The sequence below is a fragment of the Onychomys torridus genome, chromosome 5, assembly GCF_903995425.1.
Source record: "Onychomys torridus chromosome 5, mOncTor1.1, whole genome shotgun sequence".
NCBI lineage: Eukaryota > Metazoa > Chordata > Mammalia > Rodentia > Cricetidae > Onychomys > Onychomys torridus.
In genome coordinates, this window is record NC_050447.1 from 4,669,949 (window position 1) to 4,695,958 (window position 26,010).

Sequence of the window (26,010 nt, forward strand, 5' to 3'; positions counted from 1 at the left end):
AAGAGAGCTTTGTTGGGTCTTTCTGAATGTCTAAAGGAAGGTTACTAGATGAACAAGAAGGGGAAAAGCATGGACTGGAACTAGACCATTCCCCCAAGTCTATCGATCTTTATGTTCTACTCAGTCCTATTAGGTGTAGAGGCCTTCCTCTGTGTTTCCATCTTCTTAGAGAAATATTCTTTGTTTTGTTTTTGAGACAGGGTTTCTCTGTGTAGCTTTGTGCCTTTCCTGGAACTCACTCTGTATACCAAACTGGCCTCAAACTCACAGAGATCCGCCTGGCTCTGCCTCCTGAGTGCTGGGATTAAAGGCGTGCGCCACCACCGCCTGGCTTCTTAGAGAAATATTCTATAGTTAAGCCCTACATCCTTAGGGTGCACATAGGTAGGTACTTACAAGAGTGGGGCACAGAATGTCACAAGGGAAAGCAAAAAGGCACAAAAAGATTGACTTTAGGAGAACCGGAGAATTTTAGTTTGATGTCCAAAATGCTCTATCCTCCATTTTCTGTTAGTCACTTGACACACCACCAATCTCTTGAAATGGGGACAAAAATAGCTTATGCTATCAATTCCTATATATCGTTTAAAGCTTTCGGATTAATATTTTAGAGGCCACATGTGACCTAAGTCTTATAGATTAATGTATATTTTCATCAGGAAAGTCGGATTCGGCTATACCCCTCCCACGAACTTGTGCGGCCTTGAAGCAGTTCTCAGAGATTGCCTTTTTCTTCTTTATCGAGTGTAATCCAAAGTTTCGTCTACGGGGTTTTGTGAGACTACTTAACGCTAAGAGAGTAAGTACACCATGACCAACTTTAAGGTGCTTTTATTTCGTTTTGCAATATTGAGACTGGCGCCCTGAGCTCTGAGCATCGCACATGCCGGACGAGCAGCAGCAGCAGCACACTCCAGGAGGTGGGAGAGGGGACGACCCCTTCGGTTTCAGCTCGCCCAAACAAGCTGACAGCAAGAAGACTCTCCCAGCTTACAGCCTCCGGAGCACCCGGGGTAGGGTGGGGGTGGGGCTTATCCTCAGAGAGCGCGCCGGCGTGGCGTCATCACTGCGCGCCGCCTCGCGTTGCGTGCGCAGCTCCGCCCGAGCCGAGAAGGCGGAGCTTCCTCCTGTGTGTGGGTGAGCGCGCTTTCCTCCTGCGCCTTCTGTGGCTGCCTTGGGTCCCAGGGAAGTGAGACGTCGAGAGTCTCTTTTCCCGGAGGAAGGCGTCTTCCTCGAGGGCTTCCGAGCGGAGACTCAGCCATGCCGAACTCGAGGTCCAGACCCCGCCGCGGCGCCGGGGGCGGCGCAGGGGCGGCCGGCCGGGACCGGCTGGTGGCGCGGTCCTTGCAGAGCGCTGAGCACTGCCTGGGCGCCCAGGACTTCGGCACTGCCTACGCCCATTACCTCCTGGTGCTCAGCCTGGCGCCGGAGCTCAAAGACGACGTGAAGGTGAGGCCTTCCTTCCCGGAGTGCCTGTCAAACCCTGCGATCTTAACAGCGACAACAGGGTGGGGTGTGTGTGTGTGTGTGTGTGTGTGTGTGTGTGTGTGTGTGTGTGTGTCAGAGAGACTGAGATACTACGATGGGAGTCGATTCCGGCCTCTGGGCTCTCCTGCAGCCCATCTCAGTACAGCCAGGTTTTTGTAACAAGTCAAGAGTCGTCTCACATCTGTTTCAGAATTTCTGCTTCATTTAAGGTTCCAGAGGCTCTTTAAATGCTAATAAGACTGGGTAGTCCTTTCTCTCCTCCAGTATCTAATTAGCTCTGCCTCGGAGGCTTTGCATTATCCTGTGTAGAAGGAATACTGTACGTCCTGCAGTTGGATAAATTGTACAATCCTAAGAGACTCTTTATTCGAGGATCCATCTTATGTGCAACAGTTACCCTGTTGAACTACTGTACATTTTCATGTATTAGAATCTCAATTTCAAAAAGCAGTGTAGTTGCACATTCAGTTTAAGCTGTGGACGATCTTGCTTTGTTTAGCCTAGAATTTCTCAACCTGACACTGTTGACATTTTGCACAAGACATCCCTATGTCTTCCTTCATGTTTAGCAGTATGGTCTGTCCTCTGCCCACTAGATGTCAGTAGCATTAGGCTTTTGTAATTCACAGAACTTTCAGAACCTGTTGGTTTACCTCAGAATATGATAGCATTCTGGGTAGTTTGCTCCTGTGTGTAGACAGCAGTAGAATCAACGCAATTTTTCTTTGTGCAGTTCTAGCTGCTGCTTCTGTGGTGGACAAGGTGAATAGTGGATGTTGAAAGTACACATTAGATTTGGCTGTGAGTGTAGACCATTGGAGGAGTGCTTGTGTTGGTAAAATTTGTATCCAGGGAAGACATAAGTCATATCTGCCCTTCCTCCAGCAACAAACTGAGGTCTCTGGGGAACCAGTGAGTTCATTGGGCTTACTTACAGAGCATAGATGAGGGATTACTTATTGGATGTGGGTGCTCCCCTCACAAAAGGCTGCACTGGAAAGCCTTTACCCAGCAGGGATGATAGCCTTCTCATAGCTCATAGCTGGACTCCCTGCCACCTTCCACTGTCTTCCCTGGCTTATACACTCTATACCAGAGGTTCTTAACCTGTGGATTGTGGCCCCTTTGGGGTTCGAATGACCCTTCCACAGGGGTCATATATCAGATATCTGCATATCAGATAATTTACATTATGATTCATAGCAATAGCAAAATTAGTTATGAAGTAGCAACAAAAATAATTGTATGGTCGGGGTCACCGCGACATGAGGCCCTGTATTAAGGGTTGCAGCACTAGGAAAGTGGAGAACTATAGCTCTAGACTCTACTTGAAGCCGTGCAGTTACAGCAGTGTCGCATACAAGAGGTGGTATGAACAGCAGGATACTCAGTGAGGGTCTCATGACCCAGCCTGCCTTTCTGGGAGAGATGTAAGCAGTCAACAAGTCCATCTGGTATGATCTTTGCAAGCGGACACAGCTAAACTCCCCTCCAAGATGGCAGTTGTTTGGCTTGGAGGATAGGCCTGTACAACAGCTTGCCATAGAATGGCCCTAAGTGTGATGCTCTGGGTTGCATTCCCAGCACAGAAAAAAATAAATGTAAAATTTGTCTGTATGGCTGGAGACATAGCTCAGTTGGTGGATTTGTGCTCAGTACGTGTGAGGTCTAATCCTAGTGTAGCAGCACTCATCTGTAATCCCAGCACTTGGGAGGCAGAGGCAGGAGAATGAAAGTTCCAGGTTAGCTTCAGCTACACAAATGAGTTTGAGGAAGGGTTGTGTGCGACCCATCCTAGTTTTTATTAAAAACAAACTGGTGATGGCTGACACTCAATAGGACTTAGTGACGGGCTTGTTTGATATGAAACAAAGTTGATGTTTCTCTGCAAATGCCACATTGCAGAAGTTTGTTTTCCTGATAGGGCTTGTTTGATATGAAACAAAGTTGATGTTTCTCTGCAAATGCCACATTGCAGAAGTTTGTTTTCCTGATAGTCTCTCTGCTACCTGTATCCTCACTTCAGTCCCATTAAACTGTTGGGGATATTATGTTAAGGGGCGTTACTTTTGTTTATGCTACATTTGTTTAACTCTGTGAAACTGTGTTACTGTGCCTGTCTTGCTGTGGATGTCGTTCTGTATGCTATGAATATGTCTTGCTCTGATTGGTTGATAAATAAAATGCTGATTGGCTAGTAGTCAGTATAGGTGGGATAAAGAGAGGAGAATTCTGGGAAGAGGAAGGCTGAGTCAGGAGATGCCAGCCTGCTGTCCAGGGAGCAGCATGTAATGGCACACAGGTAAAGCCCTGGAACACGTAGCAACATATAGATTAACAGAAATGGGCTGAGTTTAAGTGTAAGAGCTAGTTAGTAGTTAGCCCGAGCTGATGGTCAATTTTTTTAAAGGATTGATTGATTTATTATGTATACAGTGTTCTGTCTGCATGTATGCCTGCTGGCCAGAAGAGGGCGCCAGATCTCATTACATATGGCTGTGAGCCACCATGTGGTTGCTAGGAATTGAACTCAGGACCTTTGGAAGAACAGCCAGTGCACTTAACCGCGAGTCATATCTCTAGCCCAAGCAGTTTTAATTAATATAAGCCTCTGTGTGTTTACTTAGGTCTGAGTGGATGTGGACTGGGCAGGACACAGGAAAACTTCCAGCTACATTGTCTGAAACACCTGATGGTTTAATAAAGAGCTGAGTGGCCAATAGTGAGGCAGGGGAAAGGACAGGTGGGGCTGGTAGGCAGAGAGAATCAATGGAAGGAGAAATCTGGGAGAGGAGAGATATAGGAGCAAGAGGAAGAGGAGGACATCAGGGGCCAGCCACCCAGCTACACAGCCATGGTGTAAGAAGAGTGAGAGTAAATTACACAAATAGAGAAGGTAAAGGCCAGAGGCCGTAGACAGACAAGTTAAAGTTAAGAAAACCTGAAAAGAAACGAGCCAAGCTAAAGCTGGGCATTCATAATTAAGAATAAGCCTCCATGTGTGATTTATTCATTAAACCACTTATTCTTTTTTTTAAAGATTTATTTATTATGTATATAGTGTTCTGCCTGCAGGCCAGAAGAGGGCACTAGATCTCATTACAGATGTTTGGCAGCCACCATGTGGTTGCTGGGAATTGAACTCAGGACCTCTGGAAGAACAGCCAGGGCTCTGAGCCATCTCTCCAGCCCCCACTTACGTTCTAAAAAATTTAAATTTAATATTTATGAATATTTGCCTGTATGTATGTATATGTGCCACCTGTGTGCAGTAAAAGGGACCAATATCGGCTCAGGACACCCCAAGACCAAGTTCTCAGCACAAAGGAGATTTATTTGCCCTAGAAGGACAAAGGATGGGGAATAGGAGACAAAGACAGGAGATAGAAGTCAGGGAGGGGGGAAGGGGGACTAATTCCTAGGGGACATAGGACTGCCTCTGGATAGAGAGGAGACAGATGTGGCCCAGAGGCAAATGGTGGTTTATAAAGGTAAAGGGGGAAACCTGTGTTAGGATAAGGTGTTTAGTTTTTATTGCACATGATAATTAGGTGAGCCAAAGGGGGCTTTTTGATTGCTGGACTTCAATACTTTGATAGCTGGACCTTGGTAGTCAGCCTCAGGAGGAGGAAGTGGCCAAACAAGGGAACAGACCTTGGTGACTAGTTTCAGGAATGTAATCTAACAGTGTTTAGCAAGGCAGAGGGAACAATGGGGAGAAGGGCCAAGCCTGCCAGAGCCATGCCTGCCATGCTCAGGCTGGCTAGAGTCTCTTCATGCAGGTGTCTGAGGAGACCAGAAGAGCACATTGGATTCCTTGGAATTGGAGTTATAGCCAGTTGTGAGCTGCGATCTGGGTGCTGGGGAACTGATCCTGGGTCTTCTGCAATAGTAGCAAGTACTCCCCTCCCCCCCCCCCTCTCTTTTTTCCCATTTTCTCTTTGTGAGACAAGATTTCTCTGTGTAACTTTGGCTGTCCTTGAACTTGCTTTGTAGACTGGGCTGGCCTCAAACTGAGAGATCTGCCTGCCTCTGCCTCCCCAGTGAGTGCTGGTATTAAAGATTTATTTATTAATTATGTGTACAGCATGTATGACTGCAGGCCAGAAGAGGGCACCAGATCTTATTACAGGTGGTTGTGAGCCACCATGTGGTTGCTGGGAATTGAACTCAGGATCTCTGGAAGAGCAGTCAGTGCTCTTAACCTCTGAGCCATCTCTCCAGGCCCCATAGTGCTGGGATTAAAGATGAGCACCACCACCACCCAGCACAGCAAGTGCTCTTAACTACTGAACCATCTCTGCAGCTCCATAGCTGTTTTATTTACTTATTTTTGTTGTTACCAGAGACCAAATCCAGATCCTTAAGCATCCTAGGAAAGAGTATTCAACCGCTGAGAACTCTTGATTCATTCATATTTCTTTCTTTCTTCCTATCTATCTATCTATCTATCTATCTATCTATCTATCTATCTATCTATCTATAAATAAAATAGAATCTCTTTCATTATCCTTGTCTTCCTAGTAAACTGTTGTAGTTCAGTTCTGGATATTAACTTTTATGTGTAAAGTTTATTGTCCTGAGAACTGGAGTGTCTGGGCCTTTCTTCGCATAGTGCAATATCATGGAAAACAGATACAGGAAGAGGAGACTGAGCTCGGTTGGCAGTGAGAGGCAATTGCTGCACTCCACCAGCTGACCTAGGGTCAGGCTAGGCTGTAGAGTAGAGATTGTCCAGGAGTGGAGATTGAAAGTCAGTGGAGGTAGGATGTTTTGGGATAAAACTTGGGGGACACAACGTATGTCTACTCCACCCAGATCTCATGACAGACCAAAATATGCATACCATCAAAGTCCAACTTAGTGAACCAAGTTTTTTGGGGTTACTTACAGGGACAGAAATAACTTAAAGACAGCTGTGTCATCCAAGCCCACCACCGTGGATGACAACTCACAAAGCTGGAAACTGGAACACTCTGCACAGCCTGCTGGCAGCCCACCAGACTGCAGAGTGTCCTTTCCAAGGGACTCTGCTCTAAACCTCTTCCAGGCAGCCTGGCTGGTTTCTGCTTGTTCCAGGCAGTTGGTGTGATCTCAAGAGTCTCCTTGAAGCTTGGCTTGTCTGAGTGACGCTTAGCACTATTGTTTATAATCATAGCAATATTACATAATATTGTTATATTGGGGCATAGTGAACCTGGTCCGTTTCAGGGATTTCCTGAAGCTATCTTGAGTTGTTTATCTTCTGTTTTAAGGAGCTTTTCTGCAGGATGGAATGTTTTAGTCTCAGAGGAAACTTACATAACAGGGTGGCAGTAAATAGTGACGTTGTGGTTTGAGACTGAATGATATCTTTATAGCCTGTGAAGGGAATGTGGTGGGGCAGTTGAGAACATTTTGAACTTTTTTAAAAAAAAGATTTACTTATTTAATGTACACTGGTGTTTTGCCTGTATATATTCTGTGTGAGGGTGTCAGAGCCCCTGGAACTGGAGTTACAGACAGTTGTGAGCCGCCATGTGGATGCTGGGAATTGATCTTGGGTCCTCTGGAAGAGCAGTCAGTGCTCTTAACCGCTGAGCCATCTCTCCAGCCCCCATTTTGAACTTTTTAAAGATTGTTAAATTTCTGCCTATAGGCTTCTGTGAGGATAGCAGCAAAATTCACGTTCATCACTGAGTTTTAATTCTAGTTCTTTGCTCATTGATTGATGAGATGACTGGAGACCCAGTGCCCAACTGGTAGAGACAGCCAGAGTCTGAGGGCCAGAAAACAAGGTCTTAAGTAGACTTATATGTGTTGCATCGTTAACACATACGTGACAGTGCACTGTACACTAGGGCTGAATAAGAGGGTCAAGGACACTCCTGATGCACAGCTGCTTCCAAACAGAGGTAGGAGAGAGGCAGCTAAGAACAGATGTTTACAGAAAGATCATACTGCCTAATTTACATATTATTATTATTATTATTATTATTGTTATTTGCATGTGCTTATTTGGTGTCTTAGCTACTGTTCTATTGCTGTGAAGTCACCATGACCAAGGCAACTCTTATAAGAGAAAGCATTTTATTGGGGCCTTGCTTACAGTTTCAGAGTAAGTGTAGTCCATGGTCATCATGGTGGAGAGCATGGCAGCATGCATGGCACTGGAGCAGTAACTTAGAGCTACATCCTGATCTGCAAGAAGGAGGGAAGGAAGGGGTGTGGGAGAGACAGACAGACAGACACTGGTCTTGACTTGGGCTTTTGACACCTCAAAGCCCACCCACAGAGACATGCTTCTCCAACAAGGCCACACCTCCTAATCCTCAAACAAGTGTCACTCCTTGGGGACCGAGCACTCAAATATATGAGCCTAGGGGCCGTTCTTAGTCAGACCACCACAAATGGCAAACAATCTTTCTAGAAATGAGCAATTTCAGGTCATCATTCCTTTCCATTATAGTTCCATTTGCTGGAACTCTTCAGCCAGAGTTGTGTGTTCTTCATTCATGTTTACTAATTTGTACTTTTTTTTCTTGTTTGTAAAGGAAACTTTTCAGTATACACTTTTCAAGTGGGCTGAAGAGCTTGATGCACTCGGTCGAATACAAGACTTATTTGGTTGCTATGAGCAGGCCTTGGAACTATTTCCTGATGATGAAGTGATTTGCAATAGTATGGGAGAGCACCTCTTCAGGTTTGTAGTGACTTAACTATTACTTGTTGAAGATTATTCCTTATCAGTCCAAAGCAAGTATAAATTATGCATTAACTTACTTTGTTTGGTTTGAGGTGGAGTCTTACCACCAGCTCAGTCTGGGCTGGAATTTGTGGGCTTATGTGATGTCTTAGCCAGAGACTACATGTATACACCGCTATGCCTGTAGATAGAGTAATTTAAATAGGATAGGGAAAGTTTAATGTACATAATTAACTGTAACAGGATCGGAGGAGTGAGTGATTAGTTAGTAATAAGGAGAACTCAAAAGAATATAGGAATAGTAAAGGTGGTATGTAATCTGGCAATTTAAAATTAGGTTTATTTTGTGTGTGCATGTGTGGGTATGTGCGTATTTGTACATGTGTGTGGGTAATGTGCCATGATTTGCACGTGGATGTCAGAGACAACAGAGACTCTAGACTTTTCCAGACCTTCCACCATGTAGGTCTTGAGGACTGAACTAAAGTTTTCAGGCTTAGTGGCAGGAACCCTTACCTGCTGAGCCATCTTGCAGGGCCATGGTAGTTTTACAGTATATTATTTAAGAGTCACACCCCTGAGACTGAGGAACTGTCGAAGGGAGAGCTTTCTTTACTGGACTCAGATCCAGTCCTTGTTTGAAAAGGCACAGCTGTGGTTCACAGGATGTCCTGTCAGGAAACTGGTGCATCTATCTGTTCTTTAGACCTGCTAGAATTTTTCCTTTTGGAGTGCCAGAGAAGGCCTAATGGGAAAGTATAAATGTGGAGCACACTGTTAATGAAACTCCTCTGGGTGCTAGGTAAACTGCCATCACTGCTGCTGGTGCCATGTGCTTGGATGCTGTTGCCTCCCATGCACACAGGGAGCCCTGAGCACAGTGGACCAGAACATTTCCCTTTTGCGGTGTCTCCTGCACCTTGTACTGACTGGTGGCTGTTAAAAGCCAGATTCGCTTTCACATTGCAGGGAAGTGGGTGCATTTGGTAGCAAGTCAGGAACTGGTTGTCTTTAGTTAGTTTGATCGGAACACTAGTAACACTAGCAGAAGGAGAGGGAATATGGGACAAGTCGGGAAGAATCCAAGAGCAGTCTTCTTCAGGTCCTTTCTGAAGTCACAGTGTACATTCCCTCCTCTGCAGTGAGTCACGTGCTTGCAGGCTGGGGAGCTCTAGTACACAGGGTTTTTATTGGAGGTTTCATACTTAGTCTTCACCTCCCTGTGGTGCATACCTAGACTAGACTCCCAGAATAAAAGCCATATGCAGCATAAGTCACATTGCTTATATAAACATGGAGGCACATTGGATCCCTCATTATCAGTTAAAACAATGGAAACTTTTATCAGTCTAAGTACCCACGTGACAGAGGTCAGCCTTGTGAGTAGTTTCTCAGAGGGCACCAGTCGGGCCTGCCATGTGAACTCTGCACACCACTAGCCATACACATTCCTGAGAAATTACAGGAGTAGAATAAAAAGTTAGCATTGCTTGTGAAATTCGAAGTTGTAAAGTAGTGGGGGAAAGAGCATGGTTCTGCCAAATTGGCAAGTTGCAATTTCAAATTTAATGAATGAACCTCGTTTTATATTCCTTCTAGATGTCCTCACGCATCTCTGCACCGTTGTCTTCTCTCAGACCATTGGTAGTGTTAGGAATGAACTGAAAAGTGCCGCAGTGCCCCAGGATTTCTCTTAAATATATCGAGTCTCTTAGCCGCTGATGATTATTTAGTTCTATGGCTGTCAAGAGACACCGTGACAGAGTCAGCTCTTAGAAAGAAAACATTTAGCTGGGGCTGGCTTATGACAGGGTCAGTCCACTGTCATCATGGTGGGACATGCAGTGTACAGGCAGACATGGCGGTGCTGGAACTGAGAGTCCTACATCTTGATCGGCAGGCAAGAGGAAGTGAACTGAGACACTGGGCATGGCGTAAGCATATGTGAGACCTTACTTCCACTGCCACAGTGACACACCTCTCCACCAAGGCCACACTTCCTAATAGTGCCACACTCTGAACTTACGGGGCCATTTTCATTCAGACTAGCACAAGAACCAGCCTAGTAGTTTTGTCCCTACTCCGAAGGGCTGTGCAGGGCCAGGGCTCTGGAGAAGGGAGCGTGTACGGTCTCTGCAGTTCTGCTATAGTAAATGAATTGAGCAGTAGTCTTCCTTGTTACTCATCTTGGTTCAGCACAGTGAAGCTTGTTCACATTAATACCATGTGTTTTCTTCTGTGATGTGGTGTTCTGTGCAGTCTCAGAATACAAACAAGATACCTCTCCCTTCAGGGTAACAAAGAAGTAACATATACTGACCTTAAGTATTTCAATTTTAAGACATGAGTGTCTACAATCTGACCAGCATCTCCCTTTTGCTACTTGTCCCATTTGTCTTAGCCATGCCTAGAATGATAGTCATGATGAAGCTTCTCTAGAATGGATGGTGACTAACGGTGCTTGGGAAGAAACGAGTGAGAATTCCTCTTGTTCTGCTCTGTTGAATGTGTGCTCCATAAACTCCTGATTCGTGACAGCTGTGTAGAGAATTTGATAATAGTAGAGATCCATGTCTTAGAAATCCATGTCTCTGCTCAAGTGAGAGCTCATAGGGTGAACAAAGTATGGACCAGTTGGGATGCTGCTGAAGTGTGTTTGTTCTTTCAGTAGGACACTAGTCCTGCTGGATGAGGACCTCATGTTGGTGACTTCTTTAGCCTTAATTGCCTCCTGAGGGCTCTGTCTCCAAGTATACGATTAAGGCTTCCACATAAGATTTGGACTGGCATGAGGCTAAGGTTACTGTAATGTGTATTTTCCTCACAGAGTGCTTTTGTAGCAGGTGAAATAGATATTTCAATTCAGACTCGTACTTGTTCACTTTGACCATAAGCAAATTTCTGGACTAAGTTGTAGACTAGACGATTTGAGGTACTTTTCATATTCTAAGTGTATGTGGTTATAAATATTGAATGTTTTCTGTCTGTAGGTATAGTTGGGTCTAGGTACTGTGGAGGCTACCCAAGTCATCCCTACCTCTCAGTTACCCACATCTGGAGAGGAGCATGAGGACTATTGTGACATTTTGTACATCTTTAGATGCAGAAGTGAACAACGGTGCTGGCAGTGAAAGCTAGAGTAGTTCAGAGAAGGGAACCTTTCTGAAAAAGAAAGAATGAGGGAAGGAGCGGACCTCTGGGGTAGGTTTGTGGAGACTAGAGAAGGGGTAGGAGAGGCGCAGTCAGATATGTGTAATGTAGATGGTCAAGAGGGAATTTTGGGAGGGAAGGTTCTTGTCAGCATTAAATGTTATTTGCATATCAGATCATAACTGGACTGGCAAGGTGGCTCACTGGGTAAAGACATTTGTTGCCAAACCCACAAGGTAGAAGGAGAGGACCATCTCAGACATCCACATGTGCATTATGGTACACCCATACCCACAGAAATAGTGTGTACCCGAAATTCACACACAAAACATCATGAATGAATTTTCTTTTTCAGCTTCTTTTTAAACATGTTTGTTTTGTGTGAGTTCCAGGACAGCCAGGGATACATAGAGAAACCCTGTCTCCAAAAAGCAAAAATAAAACAAAAATTCATTTTGAGAAGGTCATTGATGGTAGAGAATCTGGATGTATTCCCTCCCTGAGTTGCTTTGCTTTTTCAGTGCAGGGTTTCATGTAGCCCAGGCTAGCTTCAAACCCACGACATAGTAGAAGATTACCTTTAACTTCTGCCTGGTCCTCTTGTTTCCACATCCCAAGTTCTGGCTGGGAGAAAAACATCTGTCTGGGGTGTTAGAAGCTCAGTGTTTGATGTTAAGGAAGGGACTAGTAAAGATGTGGGTACCAATTACTCTTAAGGACTTAGGCAGTGAATGAGAGTCTGAGAAGGCAACTCTTCCATGCCTAGAGCAGGGCAAGGGGCTGATGAAGAAGAGAGGAGCCCAGGGACCCTCAGGATTCAGGGGAAGATGCTAAAATGAAATGTATCAGACAAGCTTACATAGAGATTTTCTATGACGTTTGCCTTTTTCTCTTGTCTTGACAGCTTTATGTAAATAGCATGTCATTTTACTCACATGTATCTTTAAAACATCATTCTATAGAGTGTCCCTAGTTGTAACAGAAACTGTCGATGCAGGTGTGTTTGGAGAAGGAATTGTGGAGAGTTTAATTCATGCATGGGAGCATTTACTTCTGCAACCAAAGGTAAGTCGCATGTAAACACTCAAATCTGATTAACTTCTATTAACTTGTTGGAATTCAAGAGTACATTTGAATATGAATCGTTTGTTGAATATGTGTTTAAATATTTTTCCTTTTTAAAGTTTTCCAGTTTTTATTTATGCACATGTGTTTGTGTGACTGTCTGCCATGTGTATGTGGTGTCTGTAGGACATAAGAGTGTGTTATATCCCCTGGAGCTGGGGTTACAGGTGGTGTGTGCTGGGAGTCAGATGGGAGTCAGGACCTAGGCAAGAACAGCAACCATCTCTCAATCCTACAAAGTTGTTCATTTTAATATAGACTTTATCATTTCTTTGTCATGTGATTGTGTATGTATATAATTGAAGAAATCTGTGGCTTTGTGGTCTTCACTTTTATGTTTATATTTTCTCAACTGTTAGATAATGATTTTGACAATTAAAGAGAACCATCTTTTACCTCTCCTTTTCTTACACTCTTACCAGGGTGGGCACTAAGGACATTGCTGGTGCCCATTTGCCAGCAAATGTGAAATTTCAGAGCCCAACCTACTCTGCTGCAGATAGTGGAGAAGCAGTTGAACCCTACACAACTGAGAAGATGAGTCGGATCCCTGGAGGGTATTTGCCTCTGACAGAGTGCTTTGAAATTATGAAAGTGAATTTCAACAGTCTTCAGGTGAAACAAATCAACAAGTTAATTCTTACTCTCTTTCCCACCCCCTGACCCAATTCCAGACATGGTTTCTGTGTTTAACAGCCCTGGCTGATCTGGAATTCACTTTGTAGACTAGGCTGGCCTGGAAATCATAGAAATCCGCCTGCCTCTGTAATGTGCCACCATGCCCAACCCTTAATTCTTACTTTTAAGAATTTTTAAAATAATCCTAAATTGTGTCAGGTAATGTATGAAGTCTTACCTTTGTTTATTATTTATTTTTTTGAAGTGATACTTTTTGTTTTATTTTGTTTCAAGACATGCTTTCTCTGTATAGACCTGTCCTGGAACTCATGCTGTAGACCAGGCTGGCCTGGAACTCAGAGATCCACCTGCCTTCACCTCTTGAGTGAGTGCTGGGTTAAGGGTGTGCACCACCACCAGTACTGCCCAACTGTGCCTTACTGTTTGAATGCTCATGAAGTTCTACTTACGAAGAAATGATTAGCAGCAAATTAAAATTCCCCTTTGAAAGTATTCTTTTTAAATGCATGGGAAAGCTCTCTAGAGTTTGTGGAGAGTCTGTGCTGTGCTGTGTGCTTTACATGACCATTCACTGTGACAGTAGAAGTAGGATAATGTGTGCTTCACATGAACATTCACTGTGACAGTAGAAGTAGGATAATGTGTGCTTCACATGAACACTCACTGTGACAGTAGAAGTAAGATAATGTGTGCTTCACATGGACACTCACTGTGACAGTAGAAGTAAGATAATGTGTGCTTCACATGAACACTCACTGTGACAGTAGAAGTAAGATAATGTGTGCTTCACATGAACACTCACTGTGACAGTAGAAGTAGGATAATGTGTGCTTCACATGAACACTCACTGTGACAGTAGAAGTAAGATAATGTGTGCTTCACATGAACACTCATTGTGACAGTAGAAGTAGGATAATGTGTGCTTCACATGAACACTCACTGTGACAGTAGAAGTAGGATAATGTGTGCTCTTTACATGAAACTGCTTGTAGTAATAAATCTGCCATGTCGTTATGTATCTAAGTGCAGAGGCAGAAGTTCCAGCCTAGATCTTTATTTTTCTCTTTGTCCTATTGTCTTCTCAAATTAATGGTTTTCCTTAAAATGAGCAATAATCTAAACCAAATAATCTAAACTTAAAATTAAAGTTGTTAGAACAGTGTTTCTCAACCTGTTGGAGAGGGGTTGACTAACCCTTTCACAGGGTCACCTAAGACCATGGGAAAACACAGGTATTTACATTACAGTTCAGAACAGTGGCAAAGTTACAGTTAAGATGTAGCAACGAAAATAATTTTATGGTTGGGGAGCACCACAACGTAAGGAACTTTTTAAAGGGTTTAGTAAGGTTAAGTAACGCAAACAATAATAGGTCCAGCCTATATTGTTTGCACCCAGGGTCCACCGAAGAGTCTACCAACCAGCTGAAGATTCTAATCTGAGGGATATTCAATGAATAAAGAACACACTAAGTTCTTTAGTCCATTCACTTTATTCTTATATGGCAATTCTATCTGCACAGTTTCTTTTCTTCGCTCCTCTCAGTCCTCCTGCTCTCAGTCCTCCTGCTCCTGGTCCTCCTGCTCCTGGTCCTCCTGCTCCCGGTCCTCCTGTTCTCAGTCCTCCTGCTCCTGGTCCCCCTGCTCCCAGTCCTCCTGTTCTCAGTCCTCCTGCTCCTGGTCCTCCTGTTCTCAGTCCTCCTGCTCCTGGTCCTCCTGCTCCCGGTCCTCCTGCTCCTGGTCCTCCTGCTCCTGGTCCTCCTGCTCTCAGTCCTCCTGCTCCTGGTCCTCCTGCTCCCGGTCCTCCTGCTCCTGGTCCTCCTGCTCCTGGTCCTCCTGCTCCCGGTCCTCCTGCTCTCGGTCCTCCTGCTGCTCTCGGTCCTCCCGCTCTCGGTCCTCCTGCTCTCGGTCCTCCTGCTCTCAGTCCTCCCGTTCTCAGTCCTCCTGTTCTCGGTCCTCCTGCTCTTGGTCCTCCTGTTCTCAGTCCTCCTGCTCCCGGTCCTCCTGCTCTCGGTCCTCCTGCTCTCGGTCCTCCTGCTCTCGGTCCTCCTGCTCCCGGTCCTCCTGCTCTCGGTCCTCCTGCTCTCGGTCCTCCTGCTCTCAGTCCTCCTGCTCTTGGTCCTCCTGTTCTCAGTCCTCCTGCTCTCAGTCCTCCCGTTCTCAGTCCTCCTGCTCTCGGTCCTCCTGCTCTCGGTCCTCCCACTCTCAGTCCTCCCGCTCTCGGTCCTACTGTTCTCGGTCCTCCTGCTCCCGGTCCTCCTCCTGCTCCCAGTCCTCCTGCTGCTCTCGGTCCTCCTGCTCTCGGTCCTCCTGCTCCCGGTCCTCCTGCTCTCGGTCCTCCTGCTCTCGGTCCTCCTCCTGCTCTCGGTCCTCCTCCTGCTCTCGGTCCTCCTGCTCTCGGTCCTCCTGCTCTCAGTCCTCCTGCTCTCGGTCCTCCTGCTCCCGGTCCTCCTGCTCTCTGTTCTCCTGCTCTCGGTCCTCCTGCTCCCGGTCCTCCTGCTCTCTGTTCTCCTGCTCTCGGTCCTCCTGCTCCCGGTCCTCCTGCTCTCTGTTCTCCTGCTCTCGGTCCTCCTGCTCCCGGTCCTCCTGCTCCCGGTCCTCCTGCTCTCGGTCCTCCTGCTCTCCGCCCCTCCTGCTCCCGGTCCCTCCTGCTCCCGGTCCTCCTGCTCTCGGTCCTCCTGCTCCCGGTCCTCCTGCTCCCGGTCCTCCCGCTCTCGGTCCTCCTGCTCCCGGTCCTCCTGCTCCCGGTCCTCCTGCTCTCCGCCCCTCCTGCTCCCGGTCCCTCCTGCTCTCAGTCCTCCTGCTCTCGGTCCTCCTGCTTTTGGTCCTCCTGCTCTCGGTCCTCCTTCTGTTCCCTCATCACTCTACCTAGTTCCTTCCATCCTCATCTTTGTTCTTCTCCATCAATCCTCTTCTCCCAGTGCTCTCAGACAACCAGTCTATATACCCACACAGTAATTCTTTGGTAAAGCAATATGAGGCTTGAAGTTTTCAGGGTCTCGGAGAGAGGTGATAAGGATCCATACATAAAGCAATGAATTGTCAGCTTCCAATTACAACCCAAAAGGGGAATGACTAAAGGGGAGTTCTCTGGTAGGGTCAACTAAAGGCTAAGATCTATTAGGGAATTTATGTGCTCAAACTACAATCTAGAAAGGGCTATGTAAAATGTTAGGGGTCAATAAGTCACAAGAAAGCAAACTGTCTTTGGCGCCACTTTTCCCGCTTGTCCCAGCTGCAGCTGCTTTCTAATAGGAAGGGGGACATATGCTGGGTGGCTAAACGACCTATGTCAGAGCGTGTCGTATCTGGTTAGTAAAAGCACTTTCACTCAGAGTAATTGCTGAGGAGAAAATCTAGGAATAGCATCTGGCTAAGGAGGAATAAAAACTTAATTTGCACAAGAAAGAAGCTTGGCTTCTATTGCCTGTCTGGCCTGGAGGCAATCTCCTTGGGTCAGTGGGAAGTAACTGCCTTAACTCAGTATCTAGCAAGTGGCTAAAACATCATCTCAGGAATGTGAGCAGTAAATCTCTTAAGTTAGGGTCTTGTGTAAATAACCCGGGGTGAAGGTAAGGGGTTGAGGATTTAATTGTTAGTGGTTCTTTTCTCTATCTGTGAGTGAGATGAGCTAATGTTGATCTATGTGCAGTTTTGTCCTGGGAAAAAGGAATCTTTGCTGAAATATTTTTGTCTAGAGAACGTCCTGGGCCAGATATATGTTAATGAAAAGTAAACACAGTTGGGGACAGTTGTCCAATACCCCAAATGTATAGGTAAAGTTGTGCCCAAGATTGAGATGCAATTGTGAGGTTACATGGATACACGGTGAATGGGGAGAATCATAGCTGTTACTGCACAAGAAGTTTACAACAAGAAACAGCCAGTTCATTCAAAAGGCAGTGATTCCATAATACCTTGTGTGATGGTTTCCTCTAACAGAACCCTTAGCTCTGATAGGTTGACCTTCTGAACACTAGTTGTCACTGCTCTATACTCTCATGGACTTTTGCTACCAGCGGCTCTCAATAGTTAAGAACCATTGTTTTAGGTGAATGGCATATCCCATTTCACCAGGGGCTGAAGGACTCCTGAGACAGAGGACATTTAGGTATTTTTTTGGGGATGCTAGGGATTGAACCTAGAACCTGGCGCATGCTAGACAAGCCTGTGTACTACCGAGCTATCCTTCCTTTTCGGGGTTTGCCTTTTAAAGCCAGAACAGGCCTGAGGAAGGCCGCTGGGTGGGACTGCCCTAGTTGTATATGCGTGTGTCGGGGATGATGATAGGAAGAGAACTGTGAAATACAACCCCGTCCTAATGTCTTGAAGAAAGAATGGTGCTCATGACACGTGTTCTAGGTTGTTCCTTTGTGAGATGGGCTGGCAGAAGACTGAAGGAAGGGTGCTTTGGCATGAATTTTGAAAATGGAGTCGGAGCTTCCCCTTTAATCCCCTTTTCTCGAGGGTGGTGTGCAGCTGTTTTAAGTTTGGTTTTGCGATGTTGAGAGTCCTGGGTTCTAAGGTCATTTCTGACAGACACAGTGGTCCAGGGAGTAGTGGGAGTGTGGCTGTTAAGTACCCCACAGCTGTTCTTTTATGTATTTTAATACTTGTAAAGGTTTTAGCTTTAAAAACAATGTCTGTGTGTTTAACACTTTGGAGGACAGAACAGAAATGCAAAGGCCCAGTGCCACCTTCTGAAATGGTGTCTTTCTGCATCGCTTGTTTGAAGTGAGTGTTCCGTGTGTGTGTGTGTGTGTGTGTGTGTGTGTGTGTGTGTGTACACGCGCGTGTGCACGCGAATACTTTACAGAATAAAATGACCCCGTGGCTTTGCTGCATGTTTTGTCTTCTGGCACTACATCGCTGGTGTTTTTTCATCAGGAGTGTGTGTATGTGTCTGCTGTGTGTTTAGCAGATGTATGATATTCTGTGATTCCCTAACTGGGCAGGGCGAGACTGGTGGTGATATATTGTGAACCCTAATAAAATTGACTGAGGATAAGAGGACAGAACAAGCCACTAGATTAAACACAGAGGCCAGGCAATGGTGGCACACACCTTTAATCCTAGCACTCGGGAGGCAGAGATCCATCAAGGCCACCCTGGACTACATGAGATTGACTCAGTCTAGGAGAGAAACAGAGTTAGGCAGTGGTGGCACACACCTTTAACCCCAGTACTGGGAAGCACACACGCCTTTAATGGGTGGGTGGAGAAAGGTATATACAGCATGAGGAGACAGGAACTAAAGGCTTTTTGGCTGGAGTTCTTTTGGCTGAGGACACAGAGGCAAACAGAGGATTCGTGGAATTGGTGAGGTGAGGTTGGCTGTGGCTTGCTCTGCTTCTCTGATCTTTCAGCTTTCACTCCAATATCTGGCTCAGGGTTTTTTTTTTTTTTGTTATAAAACCATTTAAGATTCGAATAAAGACTGAACTTTGAGAATGGTTTTGGGGTATGACATTGAGGGAAATACATATTCGGTTTATAAAACCTCATTCTTTTTCATTATTGACATTGTTTGGCTCCTTACTTGTTTCCCAAACTCTGTCTTCTTACCCATTTTACATTTCTTTTCAGGAATTAAAGGGTCTTGCAGCTGAAGAGCCGCGTCCTCTCAACATCCCTGCTCTTAAAGAAGGCCTGCTGGATGCTGTTGTGGTGTGGTTTGTCCTCCAGCTGGATGACGAACACAGTCTGTCCACAAGTCCTGGTGAAGAGACCTGTTGGGAACAGGCTGTTTATCCAGTACAGGCCCTTGCAGGTAAGTATTATCTCATTAAAAAAATTGAGGGACTGGAGAAATGGCTCAGTGGTTAAGAGCACTGGTTGTTCTTCTAAAGGATCCGAGTTCAATTCCCAGCACCCACATGGGAGCTCAGAACCGTCTATACCCATAGTCCCGTGGGATCCAAAGGCCTCTAGTGTGCAGACATACATGCAGACTAAACATCCATATACATTTTAAAAATGCATAAATAAATTAAAAAATTTTAAACCAAACCTCTCCCCACCAAAAACCAATCAAACAATTACTTTAAGTAATTGAGTCACTGACCAAAAAGAAATAAAGAATCCTTTGGAGATGAAATTTTCAGCAAAAGAGAATTACTTAAATATTTCAGAATTATAAATTTCTTTGCTCAAAAGTAAATGTAAGTAACCAATATGTAGTTAAGAAGAGAGACTAGAGCAAGCTGTGGTGGTGCATGCCATTAGTCACAGGACTGGAAGGCCTCAGAGGCAAGCAGATCTCTGGGAATTCACAGCCTGTCTGGTCTGTGTAGCAGCATCTAGGCCAACCTTGGCTACACACTGAGACCCAGTCTCAAAAATTAATAAGGGAGAGTCAGTTATTACCCTGGAAAGCAGGAGAGGGGCTGAGAGTTCCTGGAGGTGGGGTTGAGAGTGCATATGACCAAGAAGTGTTGTTTATGTGTATGAAATTGTCAGAGTAAATAAAAGATATTCTATTAAAAAACAGAAATACTGTGTACAGTGTCACACACCTTTAATCACAGTACTCCGGAGGCAGTTCAGGGCCAGCCAGGTTTACATAGTGAGACTCTGTCTCTAAAGAAATAAATTAAAATGTAAAAATTACTCTGTTGCATGCTCTTTAGCTGTAACTCTCATTAATCATTTCATAGTTTAATTATGAGTTATCAGTAGATGAAACTTTACTTTAAAAAAAACAAAACAAACAAGAAATAAAACACTCACGAATTTGCCTGTCGACCTTGCTCAGAAACCATGTTGTAATTTTAAGTGCTTAAGTGAGTACTGTTGTTGTTGTTGTTGTTTCTTCTTCTTCTTCTTCTTCTTCTTCTTCTTCTTCTTCTTCTTCTTCTTCTTCTTCTTCTTCCTCCTCCTCCTCCTCCTCCTCCTCCTCCTCCTCCTCCTCCTCCTCCTCCTCCTTGTTCTCCTCCTCTTCTCCATCTCCTCCTCCTCCTTCTTTTCTCCTCCTCCTCCTTGTCCTCCTCCTCTTCTCAATCTCCTCCTCCTCTTTCTCCTCCTCTCCTCCTCCTTCTCCTTCTTCATTAGGAAAGTATTAAGTGAGGGAGTGCTTAACTCATAGAGAACCTGATAACATTTGTAGAGCCCAAGTCATAAGATTGTATGTTGTAGGCTGGAGAGATGCTCAGAGGATAAAGGTGCTTGCTGTCAGTCCTAATGACCCGATTTTGATTTCTGGAACCCACAAAGTGGAAGAGAGAACTCACTCCCAAGTTGTTCTCTGATCATGCCAGGGCATGTGCATATGCCCTCCAGTAAACAAATATAGAAATTAAAATCTATATAGTCCTGCAAGTACAAAATCTTGCACTTTTAAGGAATTTTGGAGATCTGCAAACTTCCCTGGGGAAAGTCTATATTAAAGTTATTTTCTATTTAGGAAAAGAAAATGATTTATAGCAGTTTGATGGGTTTCCATGTTTTTAGCAGTTAGATATATGGAAAACTCTACTCATTTAAAGCAGGAAGGAAGTACATGTCTGTGTAGTCTCTATCAGGGATCTGATTCACCAGGCCAGTGAACTGTGGAATCCGTAGTCTGAAGATTTGGATCCAGGTCTTGGTTCTCCTGTTGAATGACTTTGCTGGCAGACATCTTTATTGGGTCATATCTGAAACTACAACAATGCTGTCTACTCTAGAGTGATGGAGGAATGATAAGATATGGAAATAAACAAGCTTGACTCTTAGCAAGTTACATTTTAAAATCTGTATTCATTTATTTTCATTTTCTTATGGTAATTTAAATATCCCTTCAAGGATCCTCAGGGAAAGGCCATTTAAATGCTTAAACATAAAAATGACGACTTTGGTTTTTCAGTTCTAATTGTTGTCTGTCTGTGATGTTTGAGATGTTTTGGGGGGAGTGCACTTGCTGTTGCATGCATGTGTCAGAGCACAACTGTTTCCTTCTACTCACTCGAATTTCAGGCATCAAACTCAGGTAGTTAGGGTTATGAAGCAAAATTTATGGGCTCAAGCAATCTTTCTGCCTCAGCTCCCCACTCTCTGGTGCTATGGGCGTGTGCTGAATGCTTTTGTTCTTTTGGAAATTACGTTTAGAGAAAAGAATGTCTCTTTAATGAGGCTTGATATTGATCCCCGAATTTCATCTATCTTTGCTTATAGACAAAGCTTCTATCTCCACATCTTCCTCAGTTTGGCAGTACATCTACTGATCATAGTAAAACAAAGAAAAGAAGAAGCTGGGCTTTGAAGTACATGTCTGTCATCCCAACACTTAGGAGGTAGAGGGAGGAAAATCAGGAGTTCCAGGTCAACTTTAGCCACAGGGCAAGTTTGAGGTGCGGTTCAGTTGCAGCAAGAGATGCCAGTATTATGGGGTGACTGCCAAGAACAGCAGCAGCCATGGAGTGGACCTGGTCAGAGCTTAAGTTAACAAGGGGACAGTTGTGTTTTATGTCAACATCACATAAGCTAAAGTCATCTGAGAGGAGGGAGCCTCAAATAAGAAAATGCTCCATAAGATGGAGCTATAGGTGAGCCTGTAGGGCATTTTTATAATTAGTAATTGATGGGGGAGGGCCCAGTCCATTGTGGGTGGGGCTACCCCCGGGCTGTTGGTCCTGGGTTCTATAAGAAAGGAAGTTGAGCAAGCCATGGAGAGTAAGCCAGTAAACAGCACCCCTCCATGGCCTCTTCATCAGCTCCTGTCTCCAGGTTCCTGCCCTGACTTCCTTTGATAATGGACTATAATATGGAAGTGTAAGCCAAATAAACCCTTTCCTCCCAAACTTGCTTTTGGTCATGGTGTTTATTACAACAATAGAACCCCTGACTAAGACAATCAGTTATGTATATTTTCCTTTCTTACCAATGCAGACTACTGGATAGAGCCTGGGGACCGTGTGACAATGGAGGCATCTTGTCAGGATTGTTACTGAGAATCCTGCATTTGGAACATGTAATGGAAGTTATAAAAAATTTTACCGAGAGTAAAGACTTGCTCTATTTAGGGAATGAGGCTGAGCTCTGCAGTGCTCTAGCTAACCTTCAGACCAGTAGAGCGGATGCTCTGGAGCAGACCTGTGTGTTAGAACCTACAGAAATTGCTTTGCTCAATAACATTCCACATGAAGGCTTTAAGATGGCGATGAGGAAGGTGTTGTCTTCACTGGCCCCAGAGAAGCTGTGCCAGCCCATGGATCCTCCCTGTCAGGATACTGAGATGAACTCTGGAAGCAGACAGAGCGTAAATGCGCCGAGCACCTCTGACCCTTTCTATGTGTTGGATGTGTCTGAAGGCTTCTCTCTTTTGCCTATAATTGCTGGAACACTTGGTGAGGTTAAGCCCTACAGCTCTGTGGAGAAAGACCAGCATTGTGTCACTTTGGACCTCATATCTGAAGCCAATCACTTCCCTAAGGGAACACTTGAGTTTTGGCTGAGACATATAGAGGATGAAGCTGCTTTGTTGCAAAGGCCCAAATCAGACAAATTGTGGAGCATAATTATATTAGACGTCATTGAGCCATCTGGGCTCATTCAGCAGGAACTAATGGAAAAAGCTGCAATATTCAGGTAAAACAAAACCGTAAAATTGAATGGGGGACTTGGGGTTCAAAAGTCACTTTTTTTTTTTTTTTTTTTTTTTTGTGGGTGATAGGGGTGAGATGATTGTCTTACTGTCTAACTCCTGACATAGGAGTTTGTTCTGCTGAGGGCTTCTGACAGGTCTGGGGTAGAGGCTAGTTGCCAGGTTAGATTTTCCTCTCCCGAAATGGAGCTAATGACCAGTGACTAAGACCTCGGGGAGCTCTGTGTGTCCCTCCCCCATTAGCAGCTCTTTCTTCCTCTCACCTACCTTTTGCCCCGGTACTCCTGATGACAGCTATGCAGGGACTTACCCTACACTGGACCAGGCAGTTCGCTCCCCAGCAGACACTAACTGGGTGTTGGTTAATTCAGTTCAGTTCTGGTCCTGCTATCTGCCACAACTTCAGAAGTCAGTGCATCTTGTAGGTGTCATCTGTCCTAATCCACCAGGTACAAGTTGAAGGTCCCCTCAGTTTATAAAACCCTCTGCACATTTGGATGAATTTGCTATAGCAGCTCCTAGGACTTAGGAAGATGCTTGGCTTAGATTAACCTACTTATTCTAGAGGATGCAGATGAGGAACCAGGAGAGCTGCAGAGGGTGCAGCACATGGGGAGGTGCAGAGTGTCCATGGTCTTCCTGGACATGCTGAGCTGCACTGAGTCTGTCAGTGCTGTCCCTTTGGGTTTGGGGGCTCCATGTGTTATGAGCATCACTGGGTATTAGTGATGATTCAGCCTGGCTCCGAGGCCAGGCGGTGAAGTGCGTCAGTCAAGGCCGGACCCTGTAGTCACTCCTTCTTCCTGAGAACAACCCGAGACTCCAGGAGTCCCTAGCCCCTGGCGTGGCCTTGGTATCCAGAAGATACTCTTCCTGTTCCCTTGACTGTGAGAAGACTCCTGTGTTTAGGAGCTTTGTACCCAAAACAAAGAAAGCAGCAACACCAAAGCCAAGACAAGGTCAAATATAGAGTTAGTATAAATCACCATTGCCCCATGTGTGTCTTCTGTTGGCCATTTCTGAATGGGTTTGTTTGTCTTTCCACTTTTTTTTAGATGTGTTTATTTTAAATGTGTTTTGTCTACATGTATGTATGTGTATCACATGTGTGCCTTGGTGCCTGGAGAGATCTGAATTTAGAGAGCTTGAAAGATTATTGATGATGAGAGAGGCCAGGAGGTTAGGCTGAGAAACACAAGTGGGGACAGACAGTGTGAGTAGAGCGGAGAGGATTTCAGTCCCAGGCAGAGAGAAGTGGGAGTGTCGGGTCCTCAGTCACTGGCACAAACAGGAGTAAAGGCAGAATGAAGACTGGAAGTGGGGTGGAGCCCCTGAGCTTCTATGAAAGGTTGGGTGATTGCGGACTCAGGAGAGGTTGATATATCTGTGGCCAGTCACCACCTTTCACAGACAGGAGAGTAGTTTCTAAGCAGCACTGTCTTTTCATTTCAAACAAGGAAGGGGCTTGAAAGTATGAGAGATGCTGTGTGTGGGGACTCCGAGAGCTTCAGAATCCTGGACCTGACCACAGGTTAGCATGGGGTGTACCCTAAGTAACTTGAACTTGCAGCTGAAGTTTTGGGGACTATTGCCTTGTAGGAAAGACCTTTTTTTTTTTTTTTTTTTTAAGATTTTATTATGTATACAGTACTCTGTCTGCATGTATGTCTGCACACCAGAAGAGGGCGCCAGATCTCATTACAGATGGTTGTGAGCTACCATGTGGTTGCTGGGAATTGAACTCTGGACCTTTGGAAGAACAGCCAGTGCTCTTAACCTCTGAGCCATTTCTCCAGCCCCAAAAGACCTTGTTTTTCAGGATGAATCTGTTCAGATGAGTTTGTGCCCATCCCTTGCTGTTTGTTTGTTTGAGGCAACATTTCACTGTGTAGCCTTGGCTGGTCTGAACTCACTGTGTAGGCCAGGCTGGCCTCTCATAAGATGCCCTTGCCTCTTGTCTCCTGAGTGCTGGGATTAAGGGCGTGTGCCACCCACCATGCCTGGCTAAATTTGGTGCCTCTGATCAAACACAGTAATACTGTTAGATTATTTGCTTATTAGCTCACATATTCTAGGTACAAATGTTTCTGGGATTGTTTGGCTACTTAAAAGTTGAGTGTGCTTTCATCGAGGAGAAAGGCCTGTAGGTAACAAACCAAAGCAAAGTGTTAAGCCTGCTTGTTCATTCATCCTGAAAAACTGATTGTGAGGATTCATGCCTTAGGTTGATGCATAAAATAAACGAGGCAATGAAAAGCGTCCTGTCACAAGGAGCTAATTGCAAATAGAGCAGACCCGAATACAGATGATAAAAGTCAGCGTGTCCTCTCTCTTCAGATGCTTATCTGTGTGTTTCTGGATTTATCTTCATTGCCATGTGTCCCTTTAAGCCGGCCAGTGGAACTCTTAAGATTAGATCTGATGACTCCGTATTTGAACACTTCCAATAGAGAAGTAAAGGTAAGGACAACCACAAATGATCACACTTGTCACTTTCAGAACAATTTACCATAAGTGAAGGACACCATTTTACATGGTCCATCATTTCTTTTGAAGATTTCAACCTTCTTTTCTAGACAACATGCAAAAATAGATTGAATAAATATTAGTGTCTAAGACTAGTTATTAAATTTGAGTGATTCAATATATTTTTAGTTTTTGTATTCAGATTGATTAAAAAGAGAAAGAAGACTTACTTGCCTTGATGAAATGTGCAAAATTCAATTTCCATAGGTCCGCATTTGTAGATCTGGACGAGTGACCGCTGTCCCATTTTGGTTTCATTTGTGCCTTGATGATGAAGTCAGGTTGGACACCTCAGGCGAAGCCTCCCACTGGAAACAAGCTGCCGTGGTCCTGGATAATCCCATCCCAGTGCAAGTTGGGGAGGAGCTTGTGCTCAGTGTTGAGCATCACAAAAGCAATGTCAGCATCACAGTGAAGCAATGAGCAAGACTCTAATCATGAAATGAGTGTGTAAAATCTTTGTCATGGTCAAGAATGGTTAATAAAGCACATGGTGACAGTCTTAAAGTGTAGCCTTGTTCCTGCTCTCTAGAAAAGGGTATGTCTTCTGTTTCTTTATATTAGGAAGCCATTTTGTTGGACTTTGTAGGGATTTAAAAGGCGTCTGCCTCATTGTCATGTCAGTTAAGCAGATTTTTAAGGTTTTGAGATCTTGGCTTATAATAACTGGGCAACATCTAAAAGTAGGCTTCTACTGAAGACTGGGGTGGTTGTGAACCAGAGCTTTCTTCTGAAAGAGTGAAGGGCTTAGGAGGAAATGTCCTCAGGAGGCATTTTCCCTTCTCTACTTAGGCAAAAAGAAACTAAACACTGATAGC

General features: G+C 44.8%; 1 protein-coding gene across 1 annotated transcript; it reads left to right on the forward strand.

The window, feature by feature from the left end:
* The first annotated feature begins 1,088 nt into the window (after nt 1-1,088).
* Prmt9 (protein arginine methyltransferase 9) lies at nt 1,089-25,699 on the forward strand. Its single transcript, XM_036187565.1, is given in 10 exon segments — nt 1,089-1,449; nt 8,022-8,170; nt 12,286-12,388; nt 12,830-13,063; nt 18,673-18,856; nt 21,952-22,008; nt 22,011-22,650; nt 24,124-24,197; nt 25,004-25,126; nt 25,400-25,699. Coding segments are annotated over 9 exon segments (1,743 nt in total). The 5' UTR covers nt 1,089-1,260; the 3' UTR covers nt 25,117-25,126; nt 25,400-25,699.
* Nucleotides 25,700-26,010: the final 311 nt, after the last annotated feature.